Genomic DNA, 10,593 nt, shown 5'->3' with positions numbered 1-10,593 from the left:
GAGTAGGGCACATAGTTCCCGGTGTTGTGGTCTGTCTTAATTCTGTCGTGTATCATTGTTGGAAGGGTAAAAAAGAGGCCACAGTAATTGGCCCAAGCTTTTGTGGCGCTCTGTTAGCTTGACTGGCAAAGTTAAATAAAATAAAATAAATTTTAAAAAAAATTTAAAATAAAATAAAGGCAACTTTTTAAATTTTTAATGCTAAGTGGCGTGATCAAATCCTCATGTGTCATAAAATCATTAATACAGTATGCATAGGTAACCGTAAAGAACACAACTTCACATTAGACTAATGATGGCATGAGTCATTCTAAAATAATATAATTTTATTGTGTCTTTAAAATGTTGCCTCATGAGTCTCAAATTTATTATAATACTGTTGCTATCTCAAAGCTATCATGGAAATGTAAACAAGTTGGAATTATTAATTATGGAGTTACTGACAGCTTTTCTGCTGTACTCATTCTAAAAAAGTGTCCTTTCAAGTCCAAGAGTTTCCCCTACTGTTAGTAGTAAACAGTGAGCTCACAAAATTTATAAGTGCCTCTTTTTGGGTCAAAAGTTCATTCATTGTTTCCTTTTATATAATTGTAATGTAGGCTTTGCAGCAGCACAATACAGGCAGTATCAAAGACTGACCAAGCAAATGAAACCCTCAGCAGATGAATACAAGAAAGAAAAGGAACAAAAGTTTGTACTTCACAAATTATAATAATTATTATGTAAACTTTAGGTCACAATAACAATATAATAGCATTATTATTATTCCATAGGATCTTGATATCAGCAGGCAAGTCAGAAATTTAAAGAAAACGACAAAACGTTTGAAATTACAAGACATGTTTCGACAGAAACTTCTGTCATCTTCAGTTGATTATTGTACAAAGTGTTAAGTTGAATTTATAAGTCGGAAAAAGTGCTAATTATGCCAGTAACAAAGAGAACAACCTTCTCTTAATCAACAACTGCAGCACGTAAATCTAAAACTGTCCTTTTAATTCTCACATTGTCACGTTTTATGTACATTCCGTTGTTACTGGCATAATTAGCACTTTTTCCGACTTATAAATTCAACTTAACGCTTTGTACATTAATCGACCGAAGATGACAGAAGTTTCTGTCGAAACATGTCTTGTAATTTCAAAAGTTTTGTCGTTTTCTTTACATTATTATTATTGTTATTTATTATTATTTTGTAACCTTAAGTCTACATTAGTATTAAACAGGGACTTTTAATGGATAAACCATCATGGTAAATGTTATAATTGTGACAAATAAATCACTATTCAAGCTGCAATCTCTGTTACGAAATTTTGGCACTGTGGGTGCAGGGATTATTGGAGACCATTAATTATTAATAAATTAAGACCATGAACAAAATAAACTTTATTTTGTCTCTTGTAAAGTGTGTGCTGTCTGTAGTTAGTGACTGTAAAGAGTTTTAAAGGTTGCTTTGAATAGAATTGTGTTGTTCTTGCTTTAATACATGTAACCCATTGACTCCTGGGGGTTCCCCATTGACAAGTAAAATTGTCTGCCGGTTTAGGCGTCAAAGGGTTAATTAATTAATAAAAAGCAATGTTTTTTAAGTGGTCTAGTTGAGAACTTAATGTCACTATTCCACTATTTAAACTAAGAGTAGAGTGTAACGCAACTAGGTAGTGTAACGACAACAAATGAGCAAACAACAATATGGCGTAATTGAGGGGGACACAGCCCTGTGGCAGGTTTTACGCGACTTCATGATAGGTGCACAAAAGTTCTAAAAGCCTCACTTATTCCCCCACTAACGTGGGAATAGAACAAGAGCATTGGCAGAGCCTTTGTTATCTCCCCGGGGCAGCACAGCAGAGGCTGGATCGGACAAGATAAAGGCAAGGATATAAGATGGCAAGACACAAGCAATGCCAAAGCTTGGGGGAAGTTGCTACGCAGACTTAACCTAACCGAACCACAAGGAGTGACCCCAGTTTATTGGCAAATAACAAACAAAAGCCCGTCTCCCAGGGAGGGAGGGTGGGAAATTTTAAAGCAAAATTGTTACAAACTGTGTATTCTCGTGCAAGCTGCCAGGATTATGCCCTGTGACAGTGTATTGAGATTTATATAGCAAGACAGTGTCTCAAAGTTCAACCAATAGGTACAGCTGTACTGTGAGCTAAAGAGACGCCATGTGGCGAGCTTGTCAGCCATGAATGGGACTAACAAATATATGGGCCAATCTAGTAAAAGCTAAGATAATTATAACACTAGATTACACAGCAAGATATAAGCTAGAATACAGACATGAATAGCATTTGTACTAACTGCTAGAATAAGAGAACATTCATGAATGAATGTAGCATTCAATACTGTTCTATTATTTATCTTACTGGATTGCGTGACGAACGAAAGCAGTCTTGCCCTCTAGCGGTGTCATGTTCCATTAACTGCGTTTTACCAGGTGGTAAAAGCGTTATTTGTATGACGGTAATGTCAAAAAATTAGATTCATAAAGATTGTGTTATGCTTGTACATGTGCCTGCATTGTGTTATTATGTTTACAATGTATTCGTTGATCAGACTTATCTTCACGTAATGTCACTCCTTTTTATTCATTGCAGAGGGGAAGCCATGTTTCCCAGTGTAGATGATGTGAATTATGGAGGACGAGGTAAAGTTCCAGAAGCTGCAGTGGACAGAATGGTCGCAGACCTAGAAAAACAGTACGTAAATGTATTTAGTATAAATAATGATTTATTGAAACAAATTTTCGCATTTAAAAATGAAATTACAATGTGTATTTACAATAAAAAAAAGCATTAAAAAACATATTGAATAGTAAAGTTTATATAAAAATGTAGATTCCAAATAATTATTATAATAATTATTAAAAGAAATTATTGCACTAGGAAAAAAGCTTCTTTTAAGCCGCTCCATTCTACACTTATATAGGGTTCTGTGGGTAGAACTACTCATTGTACGTCCATGCGTGCTTTCCTTTTCTTTAAAGTTCTAATACAAAGATCATTGCAGCATTATGTCCAACCTTGGGCAGTCAGCAAGTTCAGTTCAGTGAACTCTGGCTTTGCTTGTCTATGAGCTGTTGCCCTGGTTTTAAATCCTTGTTGACCTCTGATGGAAAACATAAATGAAGCCCCTGCTCCTAAACTAAATTTGTAATTTATTGACACTCTGGACTGCAGGCCCCAGTTGTTCCAAGGGTGGATAGTGCTATTCACTGGATAAATCACTATCCAGCAGATAAACACTGGCAAAACCAATTGAGTTATCGAGTGGATAGTGCTTTTTCCGGTGGATAGTGTTATCCACCTTTTGAACAATGGAGAACAGAAGTCTTCTTTACTTAACTCAATCAGTCCACAGGCACCCCCGGGCCCCCCCCCCCCCCCCCGCCCCTTCCTCCCCCCGCCCCTTCCTCCCTCACCCAGTTGAGGAGTAAAATTGTCTGGCATTAGACAGAGTAAAATCTGTTAAGTTTCAATCGTTCATTTTATTTGTTATCATTGGAAACAGAATGGTTAATATTACAGGGCGGTACCTGAGGACGAAAGTTTAAAATAGCCTGAATATGACTTTTCTGCTGGTTGACGGGCCATAAAGTCTGTATTCTTTGCAAAGCAGAAAGAACAGAGTTTTTCTTTCACTCCACTTCATAAGAATAGAATAAGCCCCAAATAGGAAAACAGAAAAAGTGCATATACATTTGAACTCTAGAGGTATCCCAAAAGAATGAAGTCAATAGGCTTGTGAGTAAAGTTCTGTCACCCGTAAATTTACACATAATTTATTCATTCTTTTGTATTGACAGGATTGAGAAGCGAGAAAAGTACAGCCGTCGCCGAGCTCATCATGATGAAGCAGACATTGATTACATCAATGAACGCAACATGAAATTCAATCAGAAACTGGCCAGATTTTATGATCCATTTACCTCTGAAATCAAGCAAAACTTGGAAAGAGGAACTGCTATTTAGATGTGCTGGAAATGGATTCTTCAAATCTCAAAAACTCTGCTTGCATACATGTACATTCTTATTACTGTACCTACAGTACGTGTAATTTGTATGGTGACCTTTGATTTTGCTTTTCTCTGAAAGTGCTGTTGTCACTTTTTTTATTGTGAAAATTCCTTCTACGTGAGCGCACCCAAATGAAAGCCAGTGCACCCTGAGCACTGCCCTCTGGTGCTCTTCATAGAAGCTCCAACAAAGTAATTTCAGGAGTGACACAATTAGGTACATGCACAACAAGGAAATTAAGATGTGGCAAATCTCGTCAATAATATGCAAGAAACTTGAAGGTGCTGAATGCCAATAATAAATTAGCATTATTGTGAGAAGGTGCATAAAAATTAATTTTAAGCCCGTTTCCACACAAAAAAATTGGAATGCTATACATGTTTGGCACAGTTTGCTTGGCCCTGAGTTTCTGGTACAGGTGTTGGATGGGCCTGGTATGTTCAGTTACCATACCTTTTTAAACCACACCTGTACCTGTAGCTGTGCATTAACAACAATGAAACAAAGAAAGAAACAAAAGTCTAGCTAAAATTGCTGCTTGCCCAAAATCCTGTAGCATTGAAGTTAAATTCATTTTAGTTGTGTTTAGAGAATTTCTTTCTAAAACATAAAAATTTTATGATTGTATAAAATGGCTGTGGCCAGTAAACTGAAGGAATTACTTTTTTTGATGTACTGTAAAATCAGTGTTGGAATTTTGGTTGTTTTCCATTGAAGTAGTCGTAAAGAGCAGGATGTTACTAAATTAATGTAATTATTATACAATTATAATGATTAAGGAATTTCATCACCATTGTTCTTTCTTTTTGGACTTTTATCCACTGAGCCTCTTGGCCTTGGTTGTTCAAAAAGTGGATGGTGCTGTCCAGCAGATAAATCACTATCCAGCAAATAAGCTCATCGCATTTAATTGAGTCATTCACTGGAATGGAAATTATTTATTCAACAGGTACCTAACGCTGCCCACCTTTTGAACAACCAAGGCCTGATCCCTATTTTTTATCCTGTGCAAACTAGGATGTTACAGAAATCAGCCCAATAGCAAGACAGGTACTATCTATGTCAAGCCCACACTTTTGGTAAAAACTACCCAATTTGTAAGGATTTGTTTATTCTTTGAAACAAGGTTACCCTCCCAGAAGGGTTGCAAGCCGAAATGGAAAAATAACAAATTGTTACTGATTTTGCAAAAAGTTGATGTCCAAGAAGACGTTGAAAATAATCATGGCCCCAGTTTATCAAAGGTGGATAAGTCAGTATCTGTCAGTTTCAAAGTCTGCCAAGCTTTCAGTATTTCTACTTGTAACTGGGAACATGCACACTTTATCATGTGGCCCGTATGGCCCTGCACACGCTTTCATTGTTAAACTATTGGAAAAATCCCTGTGAGGGCCATATGCATTTGTGCAAGCAGGGCCGGAAAAAGCTGTATGGCCCTGCTAGCAGCACGTACTGCTCCATGGATTTTGTCACTTTTAACCATCAAAGTTATTTGCAGCCAGAAATGCAAATTAATGCAAACAACATGATATTAGATAAGTTTTCAATGCAACTTTTTGTTACTTATTTTGTCCCAACTTCATCTTCTGAGAGCTCATAAATTGTGTAAAGAGCCCATAAAATTATGATAAAATGCATATTGACTGAGTTTAGGTTGGCCTGAACAGGAGAACATTTGGCCCTTGGTCATGGCGCATAGACCTTGCTGGGCTCAGTCCATATGCTATGACCTTGGGCCTAATAGTTTTCCATCCAGCACTCCCACTCAGTCAATAAGTGCACATTAAGCACATCTAGTTAAGAGGTGTGTCAGAAAATCTTGGCCAATGTTTAAAGTGAAGTGTATATTCTTTATACTCTGGATAGTGACATCCACTGGATAAAGTTATCTGGCCTTTGAGCAACTGGGGCCAGGTTGATTAGAAATGCAAACCAAATCACAAAAAGTGGGCTTCTTGCAAAAATGCCATGTCTTTGTGCCTCATTGAGTTAATATGCATCAGAGGATGACTGTCTATGATGCAGCGATCCTGTCACTACACCAAAAAAGTAAGTTGGGTGTTAGGATTTGTTTGGAACCAACAAAAGTGGGTCTTGCCAAGTATTAGAAACTGATGTTGTTGTTTGTCCATCGTAGCGATGAGGACCAAGACTTCCTTCTACGTTGTTGAAATTGGTTTCGGTGTGTCTGGAGGTGGCTGGTGAGTCCAATCCGGGCACGCAAGTAGCGATTACAATGGTGGCACTTGTAGTTACTCTCTGTTGTGGTTGAGGTGCTGGCTAACCTGACTTTCCTGTTGGTTTGTTTCTCCTCAGCAGCGAGTGTTCTTGCTGATTCTGAGATGTTGGCACGAAGATTGATCATGTAGCACCAGTTTGGTCGATCGCTGGCGTAGAATTCCCAACTTTCCTAATTGATGTTCATAGCCTTGAGAGAGGATTGAGGACATCCTTGTATCTCTTTTTCTGACTGCCTGCAGTTCTCTTGCCTGTTGAGAGCTCACCATAGAAGAGCTGTTTTGGAATTCTGTAGTCAGGCAATCTGTGCAAGTGTCCAGCCCAGCGTCTATATGGACACAGCGAGATAGTGTGCTGCCAAGGTATGTGAAGCTGTCATCTGACTGCAACTTGGTACCCTTGACCTTGATGTTAGGCTCTTTGTATGTTGTACCAGGTGCAGGTTGGTGCATCACTTCTGTCTTCTTGGTGCTAATGATGAGACCAAAGTTGTCACATGCCCCTGAGAATTTGCCCATAGTTTGCTGTGATTGCTCTTCAGTAGTAGCAATTAGGGCACAGTGGTCAGCAAAGAGAAGATTAAGTATCTTTGTTAGGTGTACTTTGGTTGATGCTTTCAGAAGTCTCGGATTGAATAGTTTGCCATCAGTTCTGTACCGAATTTCAAGGCCAGGGTCTTCGTCAGTGTATGCATCGGAGAGTATGGCAGAGAACATGATGGAAAACAGTGTCGCAGGGTTTTTGTTAAAGCCGGGACGCCGGGACCTTTACTCTGCTATTTTTATTTTTGTCCTGGCTATTTTACGCGCAGGTTGTACAAGGATTCTTTCAACATGAAGAGAATAATCAACTGATATTTGTATTTTATTATTTAATATTTTCTTAAACCAAATCGTGCTTTATTTCTCTGTTACTGGGTATTGTTAGTTGTACCACAATTTGCGTATATGTACGTGTAGCTGATTTGGAGTTCATGACAAGATGTTATCAAGTAACAGAAAACACATTGATCAGCGCGCCCTGCTTTCGTCATTAGGGAGTTTAAGCAAATTGCTATGGCGGGCTCTAATACGGCTGCCGGAAGTAAATTTCTTCAAAAATGAGACACTGTGCATGTTAGTTGGTTACGGTCAGCCATAGCGCGAAGGAAATGAAGCAGAAAATCGACCAGTATTTTACCCAAAGGTACCCATTAGGCCTCACAAATTCAAAAATTTTCTGGGGGTGGCCCCCCTTACCACCTAGTGGGAGGGGAACGACCCCCTACCACACCTATTCGGACTTGGCACAGCATGCCAAGATGGCGGCAGAGCCGCCATCCTGGTCCTTGCTATAAGTTCAATTGTCCCTGCTATTAAAAATCATAACAAAAACCCTGGTGTCGGAGCCAAAACACACCCTTGTTTTACTCCACTGCTAACAGGAAATTTATTTGAAGTTTCGCCGTCGTTGAGCACATGAGCCATCATGCCGTCATGGAACTGGCGTATCATGGTGATAAAGGTTGGAGGACAGCCATACTTAGTCATGATTTTCCACAACCCCTCTTGACTGCCGGTATCAAACTACTATTATTATAACCATACATAATTATTGTTATCAACATTTGGGAGCCTTTTAGAAAGCATGACTTTCCTGCTTACATGTAGCTAAACAGAAAAAAATTATTGTTGCTAAATATCAAAATTACAACATGGCAACAATATTTTATTTGGAGATTTGTATATACATTCTACCCTGTTTTAAATTTTTTCTCATTTCTTTCCTCAATCTTTGTATGTTATTATTTTCATGTTATACAAGGCACCTTTGGAGGCCAACTCTAAGGTGAATGGGCCACCCTGTATAAATGAGGATTCCACACACACACACACACACATTTTCACCTTCACTTGATAATGCCATGGTACAGACTATTAACATTCTTTGCAGGGGGGGGGGGGGGAGTGAGGGGTGTTTCATCTTTTTGCAGTGCTTTGTTTTTTTTTTTGTTTTTTTCAGCATGAATACTTAAAAAACTTCTTTCACCAAAAGATCCCTTTTTTTTTTGTGATTACAACGGCAAATTCCTGTCACCTGTCGATCCCGCAATGAATATCACATTTAGAAGAAACCACCCTCCTCACCCCCCTAAAAAATTAACTGGTCCGTTTGCGTTTGGCGTGCTCTGTTGCACGTTTAGTGCGCTCTGTTGCACGTTAAGTGCGAAGTCCGGTTTCCAGGCGGTGAGGAACCTTCCCCGCGTTCCTTTTGATCTCACGTTGAAATAAACTTCACAACTGACATGTGTCAAACACAGCGTACATTTAACAGGTTTATGGGGGAATCAAGACTTTCCGGAACAAAACTCGTATCTTGTACACCTTTGGACACCGATCGTTCAGCTTGACTAGTTTCAAAAACAGTGAAAGTAGTAAACGACTCTTTGGCCAAATGGAGAGTTTTTCCGGAAAACATCAACGTCTTTGTCTGCTCTTTGAAAAACCACAACGCTACTGCAAACGATGTCAACTGCTCCTTGCTTGTTTTCCCGCCGAAACGGAGTTGTCTTCATTTGTATTTGAACATAACTTTCTTTTCCTTGCCGGGAAGTCGCTTCCAGAAAATTCCGGCGGGAAGTGGTGGTCAAATCCATATGAGCCGTCTAGTTCGTTAAAAATTTGACATTCTTCCAGGTACGAAGAGTACACAGTTTCTTGAATCCAACGGGAAAAATCGTCTGCCATATTTTTCCTCCTTGTCATTCAACCGCTGACATACCGGAAGTAATGACAATATGTCAATGCATTGTCAATGCCGAATTTCTCAGTGATTGCATGTATTTTTGAGTCAAATCTTTATATTTTGTTTGTGGAAATTCCAGGTAAAAAGTCTTTTTGTCCAATCCTCCATGTTTTAGGAAGACTAAATATAGCCGTTTTGAACACTTTTCCGGGGACTTGATTTACCGTTTCCGGTAGGCTTACTCGATCTGCAAGCAGCTGTTCGTTTTAGGGAGGGACGGACTGGTGGGGTCCACCATGCAAATATGCCGAACAAATGTACACACCCATTTTATCTTCATCTTTTGCTTTTAAAACTATTATTGTCTTTAAGTTTCTCCGTTCTGTTAGCATCTGGGTGACATTAACTTCATGGGAAGAGTTATTTTCCAATTCATCTGAATCTTTTTATCGAGCCACCCTCTCTCCAACAAGAACAGTTACTGTCGTACCCAGGTCTTCCCTCGACATTTCTTTCCTTTCTTGGAAGATCCCAGCGAAATCGTTTCGGTCTCAAGTTTGAGTGGGACGATTTTTTTGGCCTAAAATGACCTCTGACGCTTCGGGGATTAACTAAAAAATGTGCCTGGCTTGTGAGGTAATATTGTTAAATTGGAAGATCTTTTCTTTGATTTGCGATGAGCGAAAAAACCTCAGCGATGCATAGTGCAGAGGGGATTTTCTAGCTTACAAGCTTTCTTTCGGCATAACTGATTGGAGGTAAGTGGAGCATTTTATTGATTTTTATATTGATTGTCTAAAACAGACGAGTGCTTTTACATTTTGCAAACTCTTATATTGTTGGTGTAACAGTTTATTTTCCACCTCCCAGGCACACACACAGAGATCCTTCTGTCACGAGGTTGTAAACAAACAGAAAATGTATAAAGCTTAGATACAGTCGAACGGCTGAGATATAACTCTTCAAAGATAATTAAATCGACGATTTAGTACTCTACAGATTCCATGTGAAGAAAATTATTTTATTTAAGTAGCGTTAATGGTTGTTGCAATTGAAAATCGACAAGCTTGTACAACATCTGTGTGAAATCAAATGATCACAGACTCGACAGACGATCCATGCATGCAAGGAAAATAAAATAGAAGTCGTTCGATTGTGAGCAGTTCGAGTCCGAGCCCAAATATATGCATTGTTTATTTCCTCCGTTTGTACTGTTTCTCGAAGTTACTTGGTTTTTTATCACATTTATCGTTCTTCCGCATTTTGACTCGCCTTTTTTGCCTCGTTTTGAACGTTTGCTTCTTTTCTATTAATCTATTCAATCTTGTCAAAAAAATTAAAAACTTCATCACCGTCAGTTCGGCGGTTCTTGAGGAATATAAGATCATTTGTTTCTTTTATTTTAAGACTGAAGAACGTGAAGAATTAAGACGGTGTGTGGGATGTTTTGGCAGATACCATAACGTTTATAAGGTGTAAAACTTTTTGAATACCTTTCCGTCGCGATTCCAGATCACGCCAATACACGAAAGCTGTTTTGATAAATATTTTATTGGTGTCAGAAGATAAATGAATTTATTGAAGGTGTTCCATTGTATTACTTTTGATG

At 38.7% G+C, this 10,593-nt stretch overlaps 2 protein-coding genes across 2 annotated transcripts in view; both read left to right on the top strand.

The window, feature by feature from the left end:
* LOC137996923 (pre-mRNA-splicing factor syf2-like) overlaps positions 1–4,809 on the top strand; it is a 12,910-nt gene extending 8,101 nt beyond the window's left edge. The window contains exons 4-6 of the mRNA XM_068842564.1: positions 600–690; positions 2,604–2,705; positions 3,812–4,809. Coding sequence (XP_068698665.1) covers positions 600–690; positions 2,604–2,705; positions 3,812–3,977 — 359 coding nt within the window. The 3' untranslated portion in view covers positions 3,978–4,809. The remainder of the gene's footprint in view (positions 1–599; positions 691–2,603; positions 2,706–3,811) is intronic.
* Positions 4,810–9,524: 4,715 nt separating this feature from the next.
* LOC137996922 (leucine-rich repeat serine/threonine-protein kinase 1-like) overlaps positions 9,525–10,593 on the top strand; it is a 50,458-nt gene continuing 49,389 nt past the window's right edge. Inside the window, exon 1 of the mRNA XM_068842563.1 lies at positions 9,525–9,742. The gene's annotated coding sequence lies outside the window, so the exon portion shown is untranslated. The remainder of the gene's footprint in view (positions 9,743–10,593) is intronic.

This window comes from Montipora foliosa, chromosome 3, assembly GCF_036669935.1.
Source record: "Montipora foliosa isolate CH-2021 chromosome 3, ASM3666993v2, whole genome shotgun sequence".
Taxonomy (NCBI): domain Eukaryota; kingdom Metazoa; phylum Cnidaria; class Anthozoa; order Scleractinia; family Acroporidae; genus Montipora; species Montipora foliosa.
The sequence above is the reverse complement of the archived record's forward strand: the minus strand, read 5'-3'. Positions and strand labels throughout refer to the sequence as shown.